The 26,606-nt window shown below is 51.1% G+C and overlaps 4 protein-coding genes across 4 annotated transcripts; 1 reads left to right on the top strand and 3 right to left on the bottom strand.

Annotated features, from left to right (window-relative positions):
- Positions 1-27: 27 nt before the first annotated feature.
- Positions 28-468, bottom strand: N0V89_010246 (uncharacterized protein; the record flags this gene model as incomplete). Its single annotated transcript, XM_056218990.1, has 2 exons — positions 28-438; positions 460-468. The coding sequence occupies 2 exons, from the start codon at positions 466-468 to the stop codon at positions 28-30; spliced, it is 420 nt and encodes a 139-aa protein (XP_056068255.1).
- Positions 469-12,043: 11,575 nt separating this feature from the next.
- On the bottom strand, positions 12,044-12,794 carry N0V89_010245 (uncharacterized protein; the record flags this gene model as incomplete). Its single annotated transcript, XM_056218989.1, has 2 exons — positions 12,044-12,639; positions 12,791-12,794. 2 exons carry the CDS (start codon positions 12,792-12,794, stop codon positions 12,044-12,046), a joined length of 600 nt encoding a protein of 199 aa, XP_056068254.1.
- Positions 12,795-15,509: 2,715 nt separating this feature from the next.
- Positions 15,510-17,363, top strand: N0V89_010244 (uncharacterized protein; the record flags this gene model as incomplete). Its single annotated transcript, XM_056218988.1, has 2 exons — positions 15,510-15,515; positions 15,699-17,363. 2 exons carry the CDS (start codon positions 15,510-15,512, stop codon positions 17,361-17,363), a joined length of 1,671 nt encoding a protein of 556 aa, XP_056068253.1.
- Positions 17,364-22,617: 5,254 nt separating this feature from the next.
- N0V89_010243 (uncharacterized protein) lies at positions 22,618-23,063 on the bottom strand (the record flags this gene model as incomplete). The annotated part of the gene is made up of 2 exons (XM_056218987.1): positions 22,618-22,853; positions 23,057-23,063. 2 exons carry the CDS (start codon positions 23,061-23,063, stop codon positions 22,618-22,620), a joined length of 243 nt encoding a protein of 80 aa, XP_056068252.1.
- Between the last annotated feature and the right edge of the window lie 3,543 nt (positions 23,064-26,606).

The raw sequence follows: 26,606 nt of genomic DNA, 5'->3' as shown, positions 1-26,606 counted from the left end.
TCGCTGCGCAGCACCATTAGCAGTCTGTCAAAATCCTGCGGAGAAGGGATCATTCTGCTCATACCCTAGTGCAAGCGGAGTCGACATGACGATCAAAGACTTGACCTTGTCGGGATGTTTGCGCGCAAACGCAATAGCGAGCATGCCTGCGGTGCTCTCGCCGATCCAGTGGACTGGCCGTCCAGCGACCTTGTCGACGAACTCGGCCATCTCGTCCACCAGCGTATCGAGCTCGTACTTGTAGCCCTTATCGTCTCCAATCGAGCTTTGCCCATGTCCGCGCAAATCGCGACGAATGAGTCGCACCTCCCCGCTCAGCAGCGGAACGACGTTAAAGAGCATTTTGGTGTGGCGCGTAATGCCCCCTTGAAAGACAACTATCTCGACATCATTTGCCAGCCAGGGTTTTGTGAAATCGTCGATTTCGTAGTGGTCGATCTGGCTATTGGAAAGACGAACCTCGGGCATGTTGGGTTTGGCTTACCGTGTGCCAGTCACCGCTTTTAGTACGTCGTGTTGGTAACAATATAGTTGTTGTCCAGCATGGGCGTCCCACCATTTCCAAGGCCAACGACACGCGAGAGGTGAAGTGCCAGGCCCAGCCTCGCAGCGGCTGGGGATGGAGTGGGGAAATCTTGTTCCTCGCGAAACTGGGAAGCCCGGAGGACACAAGTGGGGGATACCCCACACTATGCTGAAACCCGGCCTCGGGTCATTTTTGGAGAACGTATATTTCGACCAGTCATGCGATTGATTGAACCGACAGTCTCATGGACAGCGTTGAGGGGTTTGGGACCAGAATAGTAGAGGCTCCCAGTCCGTGCGAACTCAAAGCTGCCGACTGCGGCCCACCCCCAAAAAATCTACCATCATGGCAGCCAACAGCGTCGAAAGACCCAGTATCAACACAGAACCCTATCCTGCAATCAGCGAGGAGACATTGTATGACGCTCTCGCTGGTCAAGTAGTCATTATTACGGGTGCCGCCGGCGGGCTTGGCAGAGGGCAATCGCTGGCTTTTGCCAACGCTGGCGCCAAACTCGCCCTCATCGACATACCGCGAGCAGCGGAGGCCCTGAAAGCCGTCAACACCGAATGTGAAAAGATCACGCGAGATGTCAACATCTACTTCTGCGACGTAACAGACGAAGAGCAGTCTGAAAAGACGCTCGCGCAGATCCAGAGCGCTCTTGGCCCGGTGGATGTTTTGGTCAACAATGCTGGAGCGTGCGCTTCTTCCTTTCTGTTTACTTGAGATAACGTAGCTGAACTAGTCGCAGATCGATCGATCGACCATTCCATATGAATACCTTCAACCAATTCTGGAGCATGATTGATATCAACCTGAAAGCTGTGAGATTGCCACTTAAGCCATTACACTGCATCTAGACTAATTTGCAGAGCAGCCGATGCTATGGAGTCACATGCTCATCAATTCATTCCGCGAGAGGAAGCGAGGCAAGATTATCAACATCTCATCCAGAAGCGCAACCGTTAATGGGGTCTTTTGCGTGAACTATGGCGCGGCAAAGGCCGCTCTCGTCAGAGCCACAGGGTGTCTGCAAGCAGAACTTGAGATGGACGGTCTATCCGACATCCACGTCTTTGCCCTCCACCCCGGTGCTACTAGGACTGGCATCCAAAAGACTCTGAACGACGATGTCGCCGAGGCTTATCCGAAAGGAGCCGAGATGTACACCAAATTCTGTGCGCAATTCAAATGCAAACCGTCTCTGTGCGGGCAGACTTGTGTCTTCCTCGCGACTGGGAAGGGCAAAACACTGGCAGGAAGATATTTCGACTGCGAACAGGACGTCGCCTATGTGTCAACAATGGGAGACTTAATCCGAGAACAGAATCTGTATGATCTCAAGGTGGAATTTCTAGGAGGCCTCCCCAACGACGGTGGAACAGTACCAGATTCTATATTAGATAGTTTGTGAATGTTGAGGTCGTGTTGTAAGGTTTACAAGATTGTGCGATTCCGGAGGTACATTGATCTTAGATACGCAAATGAACGGGCCAATGTCGTTCTATCAGAGTTACTTGGAGTTGACAATTGGATCATATTATTACCCAACTCAGAATTACGAATCATTGAAATTGTTGCTCGGAATCACTACTCAAATGTTACATAAGATCGCACTCCCTAGCCAATTTGGGACATGTTTCAGCTGGAAAGCCAGACGCAGGCTTCGCTCCATACCCACTACTCTTCGGCACCGGTCTTGTCAGTCTCGAGATGCCACTGTCGGATGAGATTGTGTTGTTGCCAGTAGCATCGATACCGTTTACCGTAGATATACAGTGGGAGTGTCGTCAGGGACACGGCAGCAGTGATGCCTGCCATGGTGTTGTACATTTCCGCAGCACCTTGGACCAAGAGCCAATTGACCACGTACTCGGACAATCTATAGTATGCAGCATATTAGTCCACGTGATCAGTGAAAAGCCACTGGGCTGGGGCATGCATACCCATAGAAGAAGAAGTTTTTGAAGACAATGTTCATGATGAAGATCTCCGTGCTGTACTCTCTGAAGGCGTCCAAGACGTAGCCCGTAGTGACGGAAGCGGAGATGAACATTCCGCATAGCATGATACCCCACACGAAAGAAATGACGTATATGGATGCTCCGCCTTGGCAAGCATAGCCAAAGCCGACGAGCCCAGCCACGGTAATGACAGTGGAGGGAATGATGAGTGGCAGTCTAAACTCGGGCTCATAGATGCCTTGATCTTTCTTCGCCATTTTCTTGATGAATGAGTCAGAAAAAGACCCATATAATACTGCTCCACTGATGCCACCAATGAGTGGTCCCACAGACATGAAACCGACCCCGGAGGTAGTCAAGGAATACGGTGGTGCCGTCCACAGGACTGAAGAGATAAGGGAAGTCGCTACCGACCAGGTGATGATGATACCAGAGACAATAACGTTGTACAAAGCACCCAAATTTAGCAGGATGACCACGCTGGCGAGCAACATCTTCAGTACAGAGTCACGTACGAAGACTCCATTGTATATGGACAAGCGATGAGTGAATGTCTTGCGAGGTGGCGCTGTACTTATACGACCGGGCATTTGGCTCAGTTCGATGCTTGAGACTCTCTCCATGTGAGTGATGGTGTCATCGAGTCGAGCCGTCTCTCGAGGGCGACGCGCCTTGTCCGTTAGTCTACCCAGCTTCTCTAGATCCTCGTACGATGCAATGACATCCGTGTTATAAAGACTATTCCGTCTATATGTCGTCTCTGGTACGAATAGAATCAAAAGGATGAACTGGATGACCGCGAACGGAAGCAGTATGTGGAAGTTGTACGACCAGCCAAGGTGATCCGTGATAGGTCCAGCGATAATCGCGACCCCATTGTTGATTGCGGTCAGGATAAACATGATGATGGCGACTCGAGAGCCTCTTTGATGTACGAAGAATAAGTCGCCAATCGATGCAACGATCAAGGACTCGTAAGTTGCCGTCGAGAAGCCTTGCAAGATTCGAGCCGCCAGAAGAGTGTTGTAGTTCTTGGCAACCTCTCCGACAATGCATCCGACCAGGGCCATGAATGATGAGAAGATGTACAGAGGCCGTTTGCCAAATTTGCGCGCGAGGGCCGAGGTGAATGGTCCAGCGGCCCCTGCAGTGAGAAGCATGTAGCCAGAGAGCAAGGCGACGTCCGTCAACGGTACATTGAGCTCGGTGGCGATCTGTACGGTCCCAGATGCGAGAAGAGGTCCCTATACGAACTAGGTCAGCCCGTGATCGATCCTTAATCTGAGCTCCTTTAGACGGTGTGAAGCACACATACTAGAACAGCGGCACCCGTGATGGATCCATAACAAAGGATAGCTAGGATGGTGTTTTTCTCGAAGCTAGACCAGTTCAAAGGATCATTCGGGTCTTCCGAGGGTTGAGGTACAAGAATGATTTCCTGATTGTTTCCGGAGTCATGCTTCAGATTGGACGTCTGCGCCTCCGACTGCGTACCGGCTCCGTAGAGGAGTACAGTGCCAGCAACGTGAACATCTCCACGAGGCTGTAGTATCCAAAAAACCCATAATTTGATTGAAGATTGATTGGGAAAAACGTCAATGAGGCAAGAGTGCCGTATGTGCTGGTCTCTAAAGTTGCGGCAAGAGCTGTCTTTGATCCCTGCCATGGATCGAGACTACGCATTGTGCATCATACAGTAGAGCGAACTGGGGTAAACAAGCTTCGCGGGGGTAAGCACCCAATATCCGGTATGGGCCGGCTAGAACTTTGCGACCCCAAGTTATTCAGGATTTGAAATCACTGTGCCGTCCTTTTCCCCAATAATTCAACTAGAGGCCATTGTTGTGGCATGAGGTTACGGTGAGCAGCTAGAGCTCAGATTCATGATTCGACTCGACCATGAGTAGTCCAGGATGACGATGTGCTCGTGGTTGTTGGGGTCGACATACGAGGCCCTCAATCGGAGGTCCAGTCTTCGGGCGCCCATTTCTAGGCTTAATTAAGGTTCAAATAAAGGTATGATGCTGAACTTCCGGTGTCTCATAATTACCCATCCATGGCCACTGTCATCGTCGGGCAATTGCTAACCAACCCTCCTAAATACCTGCCCGCGACGCTCCACCGCTTTCAATTACCTTTCAGAATAAGGCTTACACAATATACAGACAATTTCCTAACAAAACCCAAAACCACGTTACTGTATGGCTCGTGATATTCGTAGTACTTTTGCGTAGCTTGATCGAAACACACTTTGGAAGCCCCCACCAAGCGCTTGTACTTAGAGCAATGCACCCACACACTTCATCACATCGCCTTGTCTGAGGCTACACCGACACATGTGTGGGAGAGCTCTCGCCGTTTTTGGACTTATGTGGGGGATTGGCACGTGCGACGTTCACGTCGCAGTAGATCCGGCACTTACGCCGAAAGTGGACAAGGCGAAACCCATCTTCTCGCTCAAAGCTCTCAAAGCATTATTTGTGGTCGACGAATTTGTCATTAATTGATTCCACCCTCCAGCAGCCGTCTCTGTCCCTTCTCGACGGTAACGCTCACGTCTTGACCCGTCCAAGGTGGCTAGATCGTGGAGTATGCCCTGTAGCTCCGTGACACGGTCTCCGGAGACCCAAAGCGACTTACCCCTCATCGTCTTATCAACAATAGGGAGTATCAAGGCTTTGGCAATTCATGCTTGGGGCCTTAAGAACCTATAAGACGGATTTTAGTAAGTATAATATTCTTTAATTATATCCTTAACTATTTACCTATTTAGATTTAAAGTCTTGGGCTGGCTAATACAGCCAAACGTAATCTGTACCGCCGACCTTGATGTAGAAACTGTCGCCGTACCGTAGGTACCATTCCCGCACTACGTGTTGAACATTGTCAATGTTGGCAATCGAGAACATGCTCCCGATGAAAGGCAGGCCGCGGGGCCCGGGAGGTAGGTGGCGCCTCCTCGAATCCTAATGGATACATCAGAGTTGCGCGACGGCATCTTGGTGACAGCCAATCAATACACCGTGATGACGTTTGGAACAAGCCAGAAGTACGATCCCAAAAGGATAATTACTGGGCATGTAGTGAATACGGCCAGCAGTGTTTGTTGAGGCTGGTCGATGTGCCACAACCGAACCATTGGAATGTGCTACAACATATTGTCATGTTCAGAGCACTGAATCGGTCGTTGGACCGTAGTTGAATATGCGGCGGTGCGAGTAAAAACAGTACACCAGGGCGACCTTCAGCATGGGGTTAGTGGCGCGCTTGCACTGTTCGGTCGGACCAGCACTTGTGTAACCCCAACCCCCAAAGGGTTGCGCCCCGCTTGACTCCCCACCACGACGACGCCACATTGCACTTCCAGGTGCGGTATTGTTATGGCGTCGGTAGAGCCGTTGTCGCCCGTCTGCACCCTGTGGTCTTGTGCTATGTCGAGCAGAGATTTATCATAAGAGGTGCGCCGAGTCAGACTTGTCATCTAGCAATCAAATAACTATCCCGTAGTACTGCACGTACTTGCACATAAGCAGTCAAAAGGATGGAGTTCTCGAGGATCTTTCGGCAGGCTTTTCATTGTTCAGCTCACTTCAAAAATTGAAAACCTCGAACAGAACAGAAGTAAGAGAGCTCTTCTACGCTTCACGTTGATAGTCCTGCAGATGTCTCGTTCAAGGCGACCACTGATACCCCTTCTAAACAAATCTACTGTCCAACGAAGCTTTTCCTCTATTATCCCGTCGCAACTATCGTCAAACCCTATTGTCTTCGTCTTCGAGGCATCTTCCATGCACAAGCGAGACTCGGATGCGATCACTTCCTGGTCGAGGATATCTGTGCATTCCTCCTGAGTCCGAAGATAACTGGATACAGTGTGTACAGATTTTGCTCTCTTTCGCAGCCGGAGACACTTCCGTGTGCGCTGCAAAAGTCTCCTGAGTCGTCTGGAGCTTTGCCGTAGCCGTGGATAACCATGATGAGGAACATCAGGGGCGAGTCGAACCAAATAAGAATGTATAGGATATCGAGACTTGAATAAGCGCTCAATGGGTTTCGCTTTCGCATTGCGCCTCCGCATGCAATGTTTCATAGACCTCTGCAAGAGCCACGAGAACTCGAGCCATCTTTGTGGTGATGCCCCAAACCCAGACCTTGATACTCGTTAATCACACAAGTTCGGTAAGAGTAACAGCCATCAAAGGATATGCATACATCGCTCAACAGGTCCGTCCAGCTGGTCACCACAACAGCTGCCAAGGATCGTGTCTGGCTGTCCTCATAACCGTCCACCCCTTCAAGTAACGATCTTATCGTTGCCAGAATATCATTTTCCGCTTCGGAGCGGAATTGCGGCTGAACACGTGTTTCGATATAGTGCACCCACTTTGACAGAAGCACGACTCGTAGCTAATGTCAGTGGAAATTGCTAAGCATGTCAAATAGACTACTCACCGCAGCCCCACCCGGCCATAGCATGCTCGACGCTCCAACTGATGGCTGCTGTCTTCTGTACAAGGAGGTAGCCAGCTCTGAAAGGGACGGCAAACGCTTCGCACATACTCGCCATTACTTTAGTAAAGGACGGGCTTCTCTCTAGGTACGAATGGACGAATTGCTTGAGCGAATCTAAATTTCTTTGACCAGTAGAACACAGAAGTTCGAGTCTATCGGGCAAGTGTTTGGTAAGAAGGATTCGCGTATATGCGACGCGAAGCATAGCCTCGCAATTCAGAAGCAATGGCCCTTCTGAGGTGCTCCAGAGAGATTCGATGCCTTCGGGTTTAGCTCGCCGTAATGCTTCCTGGCACCTCAAGAACGTCATTAACGTGTTCGAGAGAAGCGCATGAGCTGCATTGCCACACGACTCCATAGCCAAAAGGATAGGCAGTTGTGAGAACTGGCTCAAGTTCCAGGCGAGGATATTCACGGCATGTACAGTTATGAGCGCCGTAAAGCCTGAAACGGTGCATGGTTTAGAGTCGTTGTCGTCTTCGCCAGCCAACAGATCAACCATGAAGTTTCTGATCGTCTTGAAAGGTGTTGGTGGCCTGGAATCTCGCAGGCTCTGCCATGCTTCGGCGGTTGGAGCATTCCATAGCACCTCTTCTTCTAGTAAAGGAATTTCGAGATCCTGCATGATGCCGAACACGGGTGGTATGTCGAATGCAACTACAAGCATGTTGCTGTAGATGAAGATGGCACACAGCAGTCTTTTATTCGATTCGATCAACGTCCATTCCTCCCAGGACACTTTTTGGTCTTGGCAGATACCAGCTGCGAGAATGCTTCGACGAGAACGATAATCCTTCGTGCAATCTTATAGTCAGCAGAGACATCGTAAGACCGTGACTGGGAGCCTTGTTGCTTACCGTTCCAAAACGTGCCGCCTTGTCGATTTCGGCCCTCATAGTCGCCTCATCGTCACTGAGAGCGCCATAAAGGGACAAGAGCATGCGGGCTTGCATTACCCACAGAGGAGCTAATATTGCTAGATTTGACGAAACCGATTCGGAAGTCGACATCTGTTTTGGCTTGCCAAAAGATGAAGGGCTTTTCTGTGTCATCTCAAAGTCGACCATTGCATCCGCGATGTCGAACAGCTTGCGAGCCTTCCGCCTCTCGAGTCTATACAGGGCGCCGATACAACACATTGCGAAGATCAACGGACTTGGTGTCTCCGCCATCTTTAAAGAAGAGATATGCAAGATTGGCAGATGCTGATGGAAGCACCCGAGGTAACCGTTCAGTAAATATTGCATCTCACGTGCCGAACTAGGCAGTAGCCGCTGGCCCTCTACATTGCGACGGCGGCGAGCATCAGAACAGATCATTTCGTACGTGTCATCGTCCACTATGATCCGCGTAGCATGTTCAAACTTTTCCCTTAGAATGGTCGGCAGTCGCGCAGACGCTCTGTTCAACTTGGAGGTGCTTTCTCCGGCATGAGAAGCCCGGGATGTATCCGGAGAATCGGTGCTCGAGGCTGCGCTCCTGCTGGAAGAGTCGAAGGGATTGCTGAATCTACTATTCATGCCCAACGTGGCTGTATCTTCTCCCGCAAGCTGATGGAAGAAGAAATCGTCCGTAATCTCGCCCAACATCAAGCCATCTCCCAGATAATCGAGCGTTCCATACAAGTTCAGTTGATCGCTAGGTAAAAGAGAGCTTGCGCTTAGCGTGGGAGGCGCTGGGTCTAGCAAGGCTGAAAGCATACCGGGCGATTCGAGTTGTAGGCGAGGCCGCTTTTCTGGCCTGTCCCCAGACTCGTTTAGGAGGTACATTTCGCTTGACTTGGTGGAATCAGCTACTGTGGAGGAGTCGAAGGCTATGGGGACCAATGGGGCGGTCTCTCCATGATCGATCTCGATGGCGTCCAGGTCGCGTGTGGGCAAGTCTTGAGGTAAGTTACTCAGGCCCGAAGCCCCGCGGGCATGTGGAGAAATGTCAGTAGATACCGCATGGGTTTGCGCTGGTGCCTGCCATCCTGCATGACCGATGGATCCTTCAGCGACTTGTCCGGCGAGGGTATTTCTTCGCGACGGCCACAATGCCTGCGTCTTGGGAAGATTGACAGAGGAAAGTGCAAAGTCATCCACGAAGATGGTGTTCCAAGTTTGCTGTGAATGCGTACGAGAGTCAATATCAGGGCGGCTTGGTCCGCGAGGGGCATTGGAATTTGTGATTGTCTGGTACTGTTCGGTGTGAATGGTCTTCTCGTGGCGCTTCGCAAGGTCCCTGCAGGGACGAAGGCATCACGTCAGAACGACAGTTCGTGCGCGACGGCTGTTACGGGAGGGGAGGGGGGCAGCATACTTTCGAGCATACGTCTTGTGACAGAACTGGCATTCGAAAGGTCTCTCCTTTGTGTGGGCAAGTTCATGTCTCGCGCAGTGCTCGCTTCTTCTGAAGACTTTGGGGCACTTGGGGCACTTGTGAGACTTGCTGGCCGGGAGACCAGTGTCAACATGGCGGCGCGGTCTCGAGCCGGAGTTGGGCAGTGTCTCCAGCATACTGCGGGTTCACGTCGCAAACTGAAGCGGAAGCAAAGTAAGGAAAAGATGCAGAGCTCTGGTGGTTCATGGATTGGAATCCCGATCCATGGACTGGGTGCGGGGCCCCGCACTCGATTCCGGATCCCGGAACTGCCAGCCCCAAGCGTCAGAATGAGCCGGCCGCTGGACATTTACTATGGTAGCACGGTAGGTAGAAGTAGACATGGATCTGCTGCAGATGTTACCCCACATCGAATCCGGTCTAGCGCGTGTGGATCGGGCCTTGCATCTGCGATGTAGAGCACGTCCGAAGTTCCAAGGCATATATGATGCGAGCTCTGCTTTGCGCTTTGTTGCGCCGCTTCATCTTTCGTCCACTAAGTTGACAAGCCACGAGCATGGCTCAACAACATACAAGACCGTCGAAGGAATACATCATTGACCCCGCAATCTTCGAGACTGCAAAAGGGAAGCATGTTCTCGTTACTGGCGGCGCTTCAGGTGTAGGAAGCGAGGCTGTCCTGCTGTTTGCAGATGCTGGTGCAAGGGTGACCATTGCGGACATTGACGAAACTAAGGGCTCTGCGCTCGCAGAGAAACTCAAGAGCAACGGATCGTAGGTTTGACAGCACCAACTGCGCGACCGCGACGGAAACTGACAAGTGTATGGCATTCAAAGAGAGGCTCTATTCTGTAAGACGGACATAGCGCGCTTCGGTGACCTAGAGGCGCTCTTCCAACTTAGCACTAAGACCTTGGGAGCTCCCGATATCATCTGTGCCAATGCCGGCGTTCACGACGAGGAAGACTGGTTCTGCGAAGGATTCCTTGCCCGCGAGCACAGCTGGAAGTCCGCGCACATCAACTTCATTGGCACGTTGAACAGTAAGTAGAAAATTCAGACAAATGTTTGCCGTCTGTTCGCCACTAACCTTGAAAGCCATTCAATTGTCGTTGCTCTCATTCCGCCGCGCGAGGAAATCTGGTTCAATTGTCATCACGGGATCTTTCAGCGGGTACGCTGACGCGACTCCTGTATGCGCCTATGGCGGTGGTAAGCACGCGCTCGTGGGACTACTCCGATCGTTTGCAACTGTCGCACCAAGCTATGGCGTGAGTATCAATCTGATTGCCTCCGCTATGATCGACACGCCTTTTGCAGGTCCTGCGTTGAAGATGTTTAAGGACTTGAACCTTCCCATCAATACCGCGAGAAGGGTTGCCGAGACAATTGCATTTTTTGGACTGTCTGACGGTCTGAATGGCAGTGGGGTCTTTCTAGTTGACGGACGGGTATTTGAGGCCGAGGAAGGTTACCGTACGTTGAGACCTTACTGGCTCGGCGAAGATGTAACCCAACTCCTTGATAAAAGCTCCGAACCAGTTCTCAAGCCATTCCAAAAAGGAGGCATGTCTGCAAAGCTTCATTAGAATTTGGTAGACTTCGATCTTTCAACAGAGGCTCAAACAGCATTCAAAGATAGATTTCATACTCTATAACCATATCTCTAAGTACATGATATTACCTATTGATAATTGAGATATTTAGGAGACAAATTGATACATAAAGTGACTTTAAGGCGGTAAGGTCTAGATAGAACAACTAGTCCAGCACCTCTGTTAGTCTCTTTGAACCTTGGATACCGAAAGCCCAAAGTCACAACGAATTAACAAGCAGTTCCCATAAACTGAAGTGATATCGCGGGTGTGGGCCTGATCGGCACGGGGATACTCATAGCACTAGAAGATGGCTGCATGCGTGGCTGTGTCCAAATCAAGACACTTCGAATTCCTTTCGCGGCCGCCATCTGAAATACTTATTTACTTTATAAGATACAAGACCAAAAGCCCCTCCGTGATAATACGCCAGGCCACTAGTTCCCAGCGCCTTTACTCTAAATTACGTGAAGGTTGTAAATGTTGTAAACAACGTTAGGTTAAGCTTTGCGTTAGAAACTATGCACAAAGAGCTACTAACGACGAAATGTGTTGCATGTAGAAGCCTGTCTGCGCCAACTACCATCAGCAGAACGACCCATGCAAGTATGACTTCCCCTTCATCCACCTCGCCTGCCATCGTGTGTCCATCCACCAGGACCCTGCACGAAGCGGCGTCATCCTCCTCGAAGACGACAAAGCATCCGAAGTAGCCGTGCTCACTGTATCGACTCTTAAGAAGCTAGATCTCAACATCGTGTACTTGGCCTGTCTATCTGCGTGTTCTACTGCGGAAATCGGTGATGGCGCACTTCGAGACGAGTCCATCCATCTCACCAATTCCTTTCAGAAGATTGGCTTCCCGCACGTTATTGGCTCGATCTGGCCTGCAGATTACACTGCAGCGGGAGAAATCGCGCGGGGGGTTCTATAAGAAATTGTTTGGAGGAGGGAATATTGCCGATACTAGCCTTGTGGCGAAGGCGCTGCATGAATCTATACTAGAGTATCGGAAACAGGAAAAAGATATGGCAAATGGAGACGTTTTATTCATGATTCTGGCCCTTCTCCTAGGCGTGGTATGGTATATATAATAGGTGCTCCTGTCTCCCCCCATAACATTAGATCTTCCCGTAACCAGCAGTGTTCACTACGTTCTTTGCGTCGGTAGCGCTGGAAGCAGAAGCGATGTTCTTACCCGAGAAGTTAGTAAGGAAACCCGTGTCTTTGATGTTGAAAGCGCCGGAACTCCCAAAGGCGTTAACGACGCAGGCGCGGCCGAGATAAGACGAGCAAGCGGCATTGCTCGAACTGTCGGGGCTCGTGAAAGCTTGGCCTCCGACGGGCGAAGTCACCACATTGACTACGTTCTGGAAAACATTCCCTTCAGCTAGAACCATGCCGCCGGAATCAATCTCGAAAGCATGTCCTGAGCTATCGGTTTGATAGAAGTAGTTGTTCACCACATGGGCAAGGGTGTTGCCACCAACCTTGGGAGCGCGGCCTGAGAAGTGGTGAATGTAGTTGTTCTTGAAAGTGACCAAGTCCTGGGATCCCAGGAACAGGACATTCCAGTAGTGGTAGCTATCGCAGTTTGTCGACCATGAAGTTGTGCCATCAATATCGCAGTTCGAAATCGTTACACGATTGCTAGCACTGGTGCCCAGAACAATGTGCTGTCGACCGATGAGTGACGTAGATACATGATCAATCCAGACTGTATTAATCAGCAAGTCAGCAAGATCTTGAGAACTGATGAAAGATGCCCTCAGCCATTCGGCGTGAGCAACCTGACTTCTTGGGGAGGGGTTGTGTATGGAGTCTTACTTAAGTCAGTGTTATCGAGGGTTATAGCGTCGCCGCCCCACACATATTTGGGATTCAAATTCGTGATCTTCACATTCTGGATGATAACATTTTTTGCGTTTATGATCCTTAAGCCTTTACCCTGTGGGACTGTATTAGCGAATGATCGAACAATGGTCAAATCACTCCGGTGGGATCCTGATACCTTTATAACACCCGAAGATCCTTGGCCAACCAGCGACTTGTTCGAGCCAACTGTAATACCCAGGACACCAGCCTTGTCGTAAGAGACGGAAACACTTGGAGCTGAGGCCTCATAGTTCGTGCACCAACTGTTCTGATTGATAGCGGTCTGACATGCGCTGCCGGTTCCCCACGGTGCACATCCGGTCCCCGACACGGTTCCCTCACTGCCAGTAAAGTCAAAGGTCTTCGTCAGGATGATTACTCGGGCGGAGCTGTCACCCAGATAGGAGACCAATTCCGCGTTGGTAGACGGAGTGACCGCGGTTGCTGAGCCACCGCCGGTCACGCCCTTGGCGAAACCCTCTGCCGCGCCGGTGACACCGGCTGCCGCAGCATACCGGGCCAAAGCGAATGAAGCAAATGTTAGGATTCGCTTGAGGAACATAGCTGATACCGGAGGTAGCAAAAAGTAATAGCAAAGAAGCCGAGATCAGAAAGTGTGCGAGTTCAGAATTGTTATAAGCAGCGACTGCCTCGCCAGCAAGAACCTTTATACCCTAGACGAGATTTTGATATGTTCCGTGTATTGATCTGCTGATTTGGACTATTTATTTTCCGTAGAACGTCCAAGGTCTAAAAACATAGCGTGCTGTCGTCATGCCTGGGGACACCGCTTATTGGTGGTTTTCATCCCCTGCTGTTTTCCGGACTAGGGTGAAGAGGCCTACCCAAGGCGCGCCTAAGCAATGCATTCGTGGATCTTGTCAAACTTCCAGAGACTTGACTGCGGGGTGCACCATTAGGTTGCCTGTCTTGCGCACAGCGTTCGGTGAGCTCATTGGCCCACATCAGAATAGCTGGAGCCACTTGGTGTTGAAGCACACAGACATGCGCCTGGACGTGTCTGGTGACACAGGATTTTATGAAGATTATCTGTGAGGAGTGAGCTAGGAGTATCGTAACTGCCATACATCCGTCCGACTCGTTCGCCATTGGTAAGATTCGCCTTGGTAACAGTTCAACTCCCCTTAGTAGAAATATCGGTCTACTCTCAATAAAACACTCAATACCTGAATGCTAGCAGTGGATTTCGGAGCTGAGCTCGGGCACGACATGTGAAATCGTCGACATAGGGTGAGTCTCCATCTTCCAAGGAGCTGAATCATGAACAATTTACATTGCAGTCTTTGTTGTCGCCGTCAACTTGTCCTTGAAATTCCGGCTTGGGCTTGGACGTTGGAGGAATACATGGAACAATCCTCATAGGCGCTGAAGAAGCGAATGAGGAGATACTGCTAGAGAAGGCCATTGAAGGAGGTGCTTTTCGGCTGCGAGTGCCTCCTCTTGTGTCAGAGACTTGTGTCGCGTTAGAAGGGCGGCATAGATCTCATTACGCCACTAGAAAGGAAAGAAATTCCAGGACCAAGAGTGCTCCGAGTGCTGTGACTAGATTCTGGCATGGAGGTAGGGGCGGATGTGGGGTTTCTGTAGACTGTCGCCGACGGGCGCTGCGTACGCTTCTCGGTCAGCATATTAGTAAATTCGAATAAGAGCCGCGAGAGTGTTCCATGGATATACCTGGTGCGGTCTGTTTACGCGAAGTGATTAGGTGGAGGGTTCTGAACAAAGCCCATAAGTTGCAGCCCTTGCGAAAGAACACGAGATTTCAAGGGGTCGGGGACTATAGTCCTACTATAGTTGTCGGCGGAAGGTGATGATGCGAAGCGACTATCGACAGGTGAGAAGCAAGTGCTAAGCCGCAATTGGGCTGGGGCGCTGGTTACGGCTACCCCGCAAAGCCCGAAGCATTCATGGACCATATCGCAATAAGTCTAGCGAGCAAGGCGGTCGAACGGGAAGCGGTATGGGAGGGGTCCAACTCGCTGCAGACACGCAAACGCACACTCGCGTGCGGCGTTATAAGCCACATGGCGTCGTTTTGCATGAGCTATTCTAGTGTGGGGGTGTTTATGCTACGGTTATTATGACCGTGTGGTTGAATCGACCACTCGGAGAAATCCCCCCACTGGCGGATTTTGTCGTATGGGCGTCTACTGGGCGGGATATCACGAGACGTACTCTTCAGGTAATCATAGCACACAGTTTCGGAGTTCCGGAAGCCTTATGATACTACGATATACACCTTAACATTAGCTTATTAGTGCCAATCATTAAGCTGCCCTTACGCGCCGAACACAGTAAATTGTGTGGTGACCATCTTACGGGGAACTCAGTCAAGACATTAATGCGCTATACTTCAGCCATATGGAAGCGGGTCAAGATGCGAAGTTGTTTCAAGAACATGCGCCATGCATTTGGCGAAGAGTCCGACCGGGCCGTTGGCACGCGCCAATCGTGCTGTGCAAGGCAGTGCATGTAGTTTGTGAGCGTGAGTAATATTTCTGTACACGAAAATGGCACATGGCTTAGTGCCTCAATGTTCATCGCTCTCCGTTGGATCTGTATGCCGCAAGCATACCATACTATATAGGTAGGCATCGGTAGTTCGACTTCGCGACACCCTGTTCCGCTCCTACTCGGCCCATTTTCAGGGCTGGGTCATGCACATGATTCCGGGCTCAGCCATTTCTTCTCATGCGCGTATAGCTGTTGATGATAGCAGAATCCACGATAAACAGTCACGTTATTGGGACAACTCCAATGAGGCTACCCCGCCAAGCATATATACGAGACTGTCGGTCACATGTGCAGATTGACAAAGACGCTAGGTACCAACGTCTATATTCCCGAAGAATGTAAAAGATATCAACAATGTATTGCCAGCGATGCTCGCGCTTCCAAGACGACATCGGAGCCTTGATACACCAGAACCGCCTCGTTTATGGAGAGGATCAAACGGAGGCCGCACATACAAGCCCTCGGAAAGCCCCAGACCTGTCCACGTACTGCCCATCCCACGAAGCAGTTCTCTTCCACAATATAGAGGAACTCCGCGCAGCCTACAATACCCCGTGTCCACTATGTCGCCGCGTGTTCAAATGTATCGACCGGGGCGATTGGGCTTCGCTCAAGACTTTCAAGGCCGTCCGAACCGTACTCATGCTTGAAAAAACAAAGGGAAAGCCCACCCTGAAGGCCATGCTCGACACTGACCCGCCAATCAAGTCCATTCGCATGACGGCCAAAAATCCGGTCAAGAGCACGAGGAAGCTCAATTGTCTGGGGGAGTACCTAAAGGGCTTGGAACATCAGGATCCGCTCGTTGTAACGCTACAAGAATGCGCAAGGTTGGAGAATGATTCTACAGGGTCAGCGGCAAGTTTAGAAATGGCTAGGTTCTGGCTGGAAGAGTGTTTGGTGGGTCACCCAAACTGTGCGAGGGACAATCTAGGGTGGCTGCCCACGCGTGTTATCGATATTGGCGATGCGGATGGCAAGGATCCGCCTCGACTGTTGGAGACCGCGGATCTTCCGTCTTCCAAGTCTGAATCGTCAAATACCCTCGTCTTTGTGGCTCTCTCGCACTGCTGGGGCTCAAAGCAAATCATCACCACTACCACATCTACACTCGCAGACCGAAAACGCGGCATCGATTTCCGCGACCTCTCCAAGACCTTCCAAGATGCCGTGGTTACCACTCACAGATTGGGACTGCGCTATCTTTGGATCGACAGTCTCTGTATCATACAAGACTCCGTGGACGACTGGATGAAAGAGAGCGTGCAGATGTGCACCATCTACGAGCGCGCACTCTTCACGATCATGGCTGCTCACGCAAGTGGCGGCGACAAAGGTTGTTTCGTGACGAGAGATGGCCTCGCGGGGCTACCGTTGACACTGCGGTTCAACGCACCGGATAAGTCGGAGGCTTGGGATGCGTGCTTCCAACTACCTGATCATGGGCAGGGGCTGATGCCAAAGTTTAATCCCGTTTTGTTCACTAGAGCGTGGGTGCTCCAGGAGCAGTTCAACAGTCGGGCGAAACTGATATTCTTCGGGGAGCAGGTCCATTGGGAATGTGTGACGATGAGTGGGTCTGAACAGCGGCCGTTGGATGGTAAGAAGATATGGGATGTGATCGGTGGTTCGATGACCTTGGTTGCAGATAATTGTGACGACTCCGTAAACGATGCATATCATGGCTTGGAATGGTACGAGCTGGTGAAAAACTACACACGCCGCGGCATCACGAAGTCGTCGGACCGTCTCATTGCTATTGACGGTATCGCGCAAAGTGTTCAGACTCGCACGTCTGACCGTTATATCGCTGGCCTCTGGGCACAAGGACTCCCGCTTGGTTTCATGTGGTACATACCCTGGACTTTGGCGAAGAGCGGGCCGTGGCATGCCTTGGAGAAGGAAGCAAAAACGTACCTTTCCAGTCGACATGAGCAAGTGTTTGCGCCTTCATGGTACGCACCCTCACAGACCTGCAGGCCCTTTTCTAATCTCGCCTCAGGTCCTGGGCCTCGACCACGTTCCCCGTGAACTGGTTTCCCCTATACGACAAACGCATAACGCCTACATGCAACGTCCTTCACGCAGACGCCCACGGCACCCCGTTCAACGCAAGCGGCACGCTCATCCTCCGCGGTACGATACCTCGATACGAAGTCGCGATGTCTAAGACATACACTTCGTATCTAACCGTCTTATCCCAGTTAACTGACTCCGTACTCACACATAGGTATGACACGCACCCTCTTCGTGTCACCGTACTACCAAAACCTCCACTTCACCGGTACCACGATCCCCAACCCCTCCTCCCCACAACCCCTCATCCTTCAAAACAAACAACTCCTGGCGCCACCACCTCACCTACACCTCCTCAAAACACCCCTCCTGGCGCCATAGACTCGCCCCTGTACCAGTGGAGTTCTTCCCCGACGAAATTCTCGACATCTCACGCAACGTCACCTTCCTCGCCCTCGCCTCCACGCCCGCCGCCAACTTCCCCTCATCCCTCGCCAGGCGCTACACCACCGCAACGGTAACAGCGTCCCGCCGCTTGATCTACACGCTCGCGCTGCAGGCGACGGCTGATGACCCGCACACATTCCGCCGCGTGGGCATCGCGACATGGAGCAACTGCTCGTGGTTCGGGTATTTCTGCGTCGGGGAAGAGGTGCGGCGAGCGACCTTGACTGAAATGCTGAGCATTTGGGAGGAAAAGGGCTGGGTGGCGGTGGCGATGGCGACGCTGGCGGTGCTGTGGGTGTGGGTGTGGGGAACGGTGTTTGGGCTGGCGATCATGCGGGTTTATGATGAGGGTGTGGTGTGGTTCAGGGGGTTGGTCAAGGGGAGTGGTGGTAGGCATGGGTGTGATGGGGATATCATGGTGGAAGCGACTTATAGGCAGGACTGTGGAGCTGAGGTGAGGACGGTGAGGATTGTTTAGCGTAGGTATCTGCTACTGTATAGGAGCACTCTACAAGATTGTGCGAGCAATAGATGCCAGTCTTCATGTTCACTGCTGTTTCGTTAGGGGTTGCTGCAGCTGTGGCCTACTGCCTTTGTTCTACATGGTGTTTCTTGGTATATGTCTGACCGGCTTACGATCCAATTTCCGGTACAGCCTTACATTGCGCCCGTAGAACTCGCCCCGTGTCTTGACCTGTTCCTTTAAATATTATAGCTTCGTTCTAGATAGCCTTCGCGACATCAAGCGAATGACGCATTAGTCAGCGACACGCACCGCACGCGGCATACTTTCTTCTTCTCAATGCTCCTATCTTCTTTCTTATCTACGTCATGGATATGTTTTTGCAACAGTTATTATTACCGTGTGGTTGAATCGACGAAGCAGGAAAGTTTTACCCCCACTGGCGGATTGTGTCATATGGGCGTCTACGGGGCAGGTTATTACGAGACGTGCTCTTCAGCAAATCATAGCACAGAGATCCCGACTTGCGGTTGCCTCGTGGCAGCCTGGGATCAGCGTGGCCCCAAATAGAGTTTCCATGCAAGGTACCGTGCGTCCAAGATGGGTAGCCTGGCGCGCCTTACCAAGTTCCATAGCCGGGGAAACAACTTGGAAGGAATCTTGTGAACGGCGCCAAAGAGAGGGAATTCGTTATATCGAAGTAGTCTAGTCTGTCCTGTTTCGTTTGACCTGCAGCCTTAGTAATGTAGTGATGTACCTGCCGAGTACCTAAGTACACTCACATGGAGGTCGCCGTGGGAAGCCTAACACACAGCGCATCAATCGTCCCAGAAGTTACCTGATAAATGACACAAAATAAAAGGCCTTGTTCACGTAATGTTATGTACTATTAGTATCTTCAGGTGTATATAAACCCCCAGAATGTCGCACTCAACAAGTCACTCCACTGCAAAGACCTCACACGGGTCCTCATTCAGTTGACCACATATCCACACATCGCATTAGCTCCACCATTCACTGGACATTCAACGAAAATGAAGTTCTCCATCATCGCTCCCATCATCGCTCTCCTCGCCACTGGCGTCGTTGGCCGAAACTGCACTCCCGGCTTGAACTACTGTGGCCACACCCTCTTGGACATTGGTAATTCCATACATCCCACAGTCTCTCTGCCCTGTGCCTTTTTCATTGACATGCAATTGTTACATTTTAGGCAACTATCGAGAACAGATCGATCAGTCTTTGCACGATGCTGGACACGGAGGTTGGGACGGCGCAAATAGTCTGTTCCACTGCGTAGGCGGAGAAAGCGGCGTCATCAAGTTCAAGAAGGGCTGCAAGCATGGCTGCAATGATAATGGCACGGGCAACGATGATACCTGCAATTAATCATCACGAATGTTGGACCTGGACCGCCGCCTGCTGAGACGAGTGGACGAGTGAAGAAGAGGTGTTACCCAGTGCTCGGCAGGAACACGCTAGGCTTGCTTTCTTAGGTGATGGGGCAGTGTTAGGAGAGAGTAGATTGTCGGATACTGTTCGGTCTGAAATCTCTTACATCTACTCATTGCTATTACCGTATACGCTCATTATCTCTTATGCATCAAGATAGCGCTAGAACATAAAGTTGTACAGTGATTAGTCTCTTCTGCGAACTTCCAACTGGCCCAAATACGTTTATGTGTGTTAATCAGCCTTCGGATGACTCCATTATTCTGTCCTTCACGTGCTCTGGGTCGTCGATTTCCGCCAGTCCGACGTTGAAGTCTCTCGGACCAACCTTGTGCTATGCAAACATCTATGGGCATCCCACGGTGTTCCTTGTTCCACTGCGAATAACTCGACTCGTACATCCTGTGTCCGAATAGCGTTTGATGGGGCGGGGAGTTCATCTTTGATATCTGCTGCATCCAGTGCCAGACTTCCTCGATTGTAACTTCCTCCTACCACACACGACCCAAGTAATTTATGCAGCCGTCCCTCAAGCAACACTCTTCCAGGCTGGCGGGCATTGCGTTTGTTAGTCTCAAGCCAGCCGTGTTACCCCAGCACAGCAGGTCAGGAAGGGCTGTCTCGAGTTTGTTGCGGTGTTGGAGAAAGTTGTGCTATTCAAGCTTTGTAGGACCAAGCTGCCTAACACATGGTCATTGAGCCAAATCGACGACTTCCGTTTTACTCTGTGGACCTTTCACAGATGGCGGCTCAGGTTGCGCGTGGAGATGTGGATGCGGAGGTGATCCAGCCGGTCGCAGGGGCAGATATTCTGGTCCTAGGAAGGTATAATGACGTAGCAGACGCGTCGTCTCTTTGATGGTCGAAGTCGTTAAGTTGTGCTTCTCGGCAAGGCGATACGCCATAGCGGCCGGAGAAGCACCTAGAGAACTGTGGCAAGATACACAAACAATGGTAGGTACCGGCTCGTTTACGTAGAGGCCGTGCCTCTCGAAATACCCTCTCACATCTTGGACCCAATGATTAGGTTCGGAAATTGCTCTCAAAGCGTCAACAGCGATACTGGACGCAGCCAAGACAGTAAAGGATAGAAGCTAGGTCTAATAGTGTAGCCATTCGTCTGGAATAAGAACTGAACCGCCCTTCAGCAGTATGCTTGACGTAGACATTTTCGCTTCCGTTGGCCTCGTCGAAGTGCTTGATGCAAAAGTTGCCGGAGAAGTTGGGGTAATAGGCGTTTGTGCTTGCTATCTTTGAGATAATTATCAGGGATCGCGGAGGTAAATGGAACCCATGCGTTCCAAAGTTCGTCCTGCGGTTTGGTGTGAGCCAAGGGTAGCAGCCCTGGAGATGTTGGCTAGCGCAAGGCGCTTCGCCACAGCAGTCGCCTTTCGGCCTTCGCAAGAGGCCGAAGAAGATGAGCTCGCATATCATACTGCCCGAAGCGATATGAATGATCAAGTACTTATCCGAGATGGTACTAAGGCTACGTCGGCTCCACCAACCCGTGGACTTCATCAACGCGCAAAGGTCGTATCCCTAAAACAGCAAGTAAGAATATATGACATAAGTAGCTAGCAATCATCAACAGGCTTTAGAGACCTTAAATCTAGCAGATCTCGTAATGATATTGTTTGTACGCGTCTTATAGCCTCATAGTGTTGGCCGAGCGATCATGTTGGGGTGGCGCACAATCTGCCAAGCCACCCGTACGCTAAAGCGGGGCGTGTTGTGAGCATTCAGTCCGCGCCGACTCTTCCCAGTTTCACGTACACCACGATTCCCTCCTTCGTTTGATACGATCTTATCGGATGCTCTGACCGTAGCTCGCAATTTGCTCAGTAATGCAATGTGACTTTAGCGATCACCCTTCCTCAATCCGTCGTCTTACGCTGGATCGCTCCCTTCCGCCGCTGTATGAGAAGGTCCTAAACTTCAGTTCGGGATGCGATGGCCCAGATCCTCCGACGAATACATAGCTGCCCGCTCGTTGCGATCGCCGCGATGAGTGCTGCCGCCGGTTCACTTACCATCGACTCCTCGACGGCTTTCGCGACGTCTTCTCGCAGCGAATCCATAACGAATCCTCCTCGGCGACGCGAAAAGAGACAACCAAGAGAGATCTATACAATTCGGCCGGAGTCGGACATTGGGAACCGGGAACGGACATAGATTGGGCCCAGTATAGAGTCTTGCTGGGGTCCAGGAGAGGAGCCCGCAATCACGTAGGGCCTTCTTTTGAGTCACGGCCCAGCACGTTCCAAAGGGCTGTGCTACGCAGAGGTCGAAACGCTGTGTGGTTCAGCGGCTCCTGGACCATACTCGACATGGGCCAGGCCCGGTTCGCGGGCCCTTCGCCAGGGTAACGTATGCTTCGTGCGAAAGGAGAGGTTCAAACCGAGGGGTGGGACACCGTTGGCTACGTCCCAGCCAGTGCGGGTAGAGTGAAGAAAAAGCAGAATGGGAAAAGGAGATCGGTGTCATGCAGCGAAATGCTCCGTCCTTGGCCATGTAACCGAGTCTAAGCCGGATGTCGAGAGCGGTATGAGCAGGATCATCGAGTTAACTATACAGATACAAGTGCGCCTGTGTATGCTAAAGGCTAGAGGTTCTCTGGGTTTTCTCGACGCCCGTGACAATCCAAGCGACCTGATGACTGATTGCGACGAGATCCATAATTTCATCAAGCGAAAGAACTTCCAAGTCCATCCGGCTTCCTTCAAGTCTCTTGGCTTCCGTACGCATGTACAGCCACCGAACCCCTTCTTTCGGCAGCTTTTTCTTGATCTCAGTAGAAATGCTTAGTGTCACGTTTATCATGGCATTCTTGAACAACCCGGGTCCCACTTCAGGTAGATACCCATCATCGGCCAGCTCCCTCCAGTTGGAATGACCATTCATCCGTGCTTATTCCTGTCTTGCGGAAAATGCCAAAGTAGCGACAATACTCCCGAGGGAGGTTTTAACACCAGGTGGAGGCCAGAAGTTCTCCTGCACGGGCAGACTGAGGTCCACTGCGAACTGGATCAATTCGTTTGTCCATATCGCTTTCTCGGTGTTGGCGTCCCGGGATCCGCCTGGAATGCAGTCCCAGCCCGGCGATACCCATTGCTCAACGAACTTGACTTGAGATGGTATCTTAACTGGAATATGATATTTGATGTAGGCCATACCTCTTCGGAACCCGTTAGGATGGAACGCAGTATGGTAGCACGCCCACGCGGGGTCTTCTAAAGTCTCGAGCTTGGAAAGGTCTACTCTATGGGCGGGAGGCGATAGCTCCCAGTTCGTTGGCAGTGTCTTCCTGGGTATCGCAAAATGAGTGACTCTGAGACCGGTCAATTACGCCGCATCCTGGAGTTCGCGGCAGTGAGACTTACATGACGTCTGCTGAAGCTGCCACCTTTGCGTCCGGTCCTTGAGTTAACTCTAGCGAAAGGTCGACCATCCTTTGCCAATGCTGACCTCTCGAAGCTGAAGTTGAACGCGAGGGTCTTTAGCTGGGAACATGGGGCGATAAAACTGGATATGAGCCGCACGGACGTCTGTCTGATACTTCGTTTTGGGATTTTGGGCTGCGTGTAAGGCAGCATGCTTCGTCATTAAGCACGCAAGTAGACCCCCAGAACTTCCTTTCCCGGTGTTAGCGAAGCGAACCTCGAACAGGACGAAGGGTAAATACCGGAGCCAATGCATATATCTGTTGGTAGTGTGATCAATCTCGACGAGGAAGACGAAGACTCAAGATTCATCACCTCCGTTGGGCTGATCGGGAGTTTTGGTGGCATGGTTGATTGACTGGTGACAAGCTGAGAATCTTGGTGTTGTATCGCAGAGCAAGATTGCTTTCAGGTCACGACTGCGTTAATTGTCATCCAAAGTGAGTGAGCGCAAGCTTCCGTAAGCCACCGGTAGTGCTTGGTGGGTAAAGCTTTGGAAGCCAATGCTTGGGCGGCGGCACGGTGCGTGAGTTGCCTGCTGACAAGCCCAGCGACGCGCTAACCCTAATCTACTTAGTTTACGTTCCCTGATCGGGCGAGATTCTCTTGCAGGCTGTGTTGCACGTGCGAGTACGTAGATTCTGACGAGGGGTGGCCGTTGAGGTGGGCGTAGGCGTGTGGCACTGCCCTGTTACACTGCATAAGACAAGAACACATCATGCTATCATTTGATGGTGGGGCGGGTGAGCTTTGTCTCTGTTTTAAGCTGTCAATACCCGCAAAGTGCCTACGCCGCAGTGCCCAGGTGGCGAAGCTGGTTCCTATCCACCACCTGCCGTGCATTGATTCCATCAAAAGCACAACCGCTTCCTCGTATACACCATGCCGACATCAACACACTTTTCCAAATATCCCGTTTTCCCGTCTGGTTCCGCTATTCCTGTAGCCGACATCCCTACGATATCACTGAAAAAGCTTCAGACAGGGTCGGACGAAGAATCCTTGAGACTCTATCAGGCATGTAGGAAAGAGGGGTTCCTTTTCCTCAACCTGAATGAATCTCAGCAGGGGAAGACATTGTTGCAATATGGTGGAAAGATGTTCGATCTCATCGAGGAAACCTTGACTCTCGATCAGCAAACTCTCGAAAAGTATGCTTGCGACGCTCCGCGTAGCTTGATAGGGTATGTACATAGAAAAGTGCAGTACAAGAGCAAAAGGAATTTCGACTAACACGCATCAACCAGGTACAAGCGTAAGGGCATGCTGAGGGTGGATGACAATACGAGAGACAGCATAGAGGTGTATACCCTAAGCCAAGACGATATCCTAGGGAACATCCTCCCTTTATCCAATCCCGAGCCCATCGAAACCAGCCGCAATAACTGTCGCGGCTTCTTTCAAGCTGCGTTTGCTGCGGTCAGTGTTATTTTGAGTCACTTAGACAAACGCCTAGATCTCCAGCCAGGCACGCTGGCCGCACGTTGCAATTTGAACAAACCATCCGCTACGACTGTGCGTCTACTATTGAGCCCGGCGCAGCCATTCAAAGACCCTCGTCGCATCAACTTTGGAGGCCACACAGATATCGGCATCATCACGCTCCTTTTCAATGTCGCTGGTGGCCTTCAAGTCCTACCCGCTGGGTCGGAGAATGTAGATGAGAACTGGCGTTACATTCGGCCACAGCCGGGCTGTGCTCTCATCAACATTGCAGATACGTTGACAGAGTGGACTGGTGGATTGCTTCGAAGCTCACTCCATCGCGTTGTGTCCCCTCCAGGAACTCAGGCGCAACTACCGCGTCAAAGCTTGGCTTATCTCGTCCGCGCAGAGAAGGGGGCTACTGTGCAAAGGCTCAAGGGGAGTAATGTGATTCCGCCGTTGCGGGATGGAGAAGCGGAGGATACGAGAGATGTGGACAGTTGGGCTGCATGGATGGCACAGCAGATTATGAATGGAGTGTCGAAATCTGAGTCAAGAGCCGGGGATTACTAGGATGAAAATCTAAATATGCATTATTCAAGCTGATAGAAATAAAAACGTCTTAGATGCAAATCAGTCATCTGTCTTTTTGTGTAGTTGTACTCAGTTTGCCATACTGTTAGCGGCCCTCACATTGTTGTACATATATACTCACCCTGCCCCCCTCACTACGAAATGTACAGACTGCGGTTGCCTTTCCGCCATCTTCCATGGCACGAGAGTTTTGCGCAGTCATTCAAATTTGAGAGTCTCAATTACCGGGCGTTGTAATCAGTAGAGCATGTGCGGTCATGCGCACCCTGGGCTTCTCCACAGAAGTCAAGTGATCTTAATTCCCGCTTGAGCCTATGCCATAGCCTATCAAAGGCCTTCTTCGGGCTTCTGTAGACCCTCTCTGTAAGGCGGGAACAAATTTTACAAGCCACATTCGTTCCCGAATCAAACAGAATCTGAACAAGCCTAATGTCACTATAGCACGTGGTGCTTGATGATGTTTTTCTTGTTCTCCAGTCCTGGAGGAACACAGAGTAACAGCACCTCATCTGACCGTGAAGGATCCAGCTCCCGAATGGACAGTTGAGATTGTACAACATGCTCTGAAAAATGGCACAAGAAAGGCTTCCGAGAGTCCCTAAAGACATCTGCAGGTCATCGTTCTATCTGCGCACGATAAGATGGGTATAGAAAGACAAGCTCAAGCACTTGGGTCTTGTTTCACTCAAGCTCCATCTCTTCTGAGTTCTCAATACCTGGATAATCTCGCTCATACTATGTCCTTCCAAAGAATGGCATTAGCCCGGAAATCATTCGTCATCTTCCAGTCACAGGCTGATCTTCTAAACTTACAGTCCATGATCTCTCCACCAATGAAATCAGCCGAAAGCCCAGACCTAGCGATCAACTTCACCGTACAAGGCGCCCAGTGGCAAGGTATGGGTAAATGAGCTTCTTGCATTTCCTATCTTTAAACAGAGCATTAAACGGGCTGAAGTGCTCTTAGCCAAGATATGGTGCGCGTGGAGTTCGCAAGAGGAGTTGCAGCAGAAGCAGGACTTGAAGACGCATATGCCAAACGTTGCGCAACCTAACTGCAACCACTACATCACCAATGGGTAATTCCAGAACAGACGACGGCGTGCGCGCCTCGACGCAGGAACTCGCTGTACGTGCGCCCCTATCCGCAGGCGAAGCTTCCTTGGTACCACGATGAGCAGATGGGGGCCAAACAAAATCTGAAACGAGATCGACGGCCAGGGACCCGATTGGTCGTGGAATCCGATCTAGGACTATAACATGGGCACAGCCACCCCTCCATTGCCCGATAATGATCTCCGGACAGCGCGAAACAAGATTTAGGTGGGCCTCATCGCTTTAATTGCGCCTCCACCTTTGTATGTGATCGAGTCCGGAAGAGAATCAGAGGATGGGAGGCCCAAAATTAGCGGAAGATGAACTAGCTCGAGCTTGAAA

The sequence above is a fragment of the Didymosphaeria variabile genome (genome assembly GCF_027946475.1).
Source record: "Didymosphaeria variabile strain IMI 356815 chromosome Unknown scaffold_7, whole genome shotgun sequence".
Lineage (NCBI taxonomy): Eukaryota > Fungi > Ascomycota > Dothideomycetes > Pleosporales > Didymosphaeriaceae > Didymosphaeria > Didymosphaeria variabile.
The sequence above is the reverse complement of the archived record's forward strand: the minus strand, read 5'-3'. Positions and strand labels throughout refer to the sequence as shown.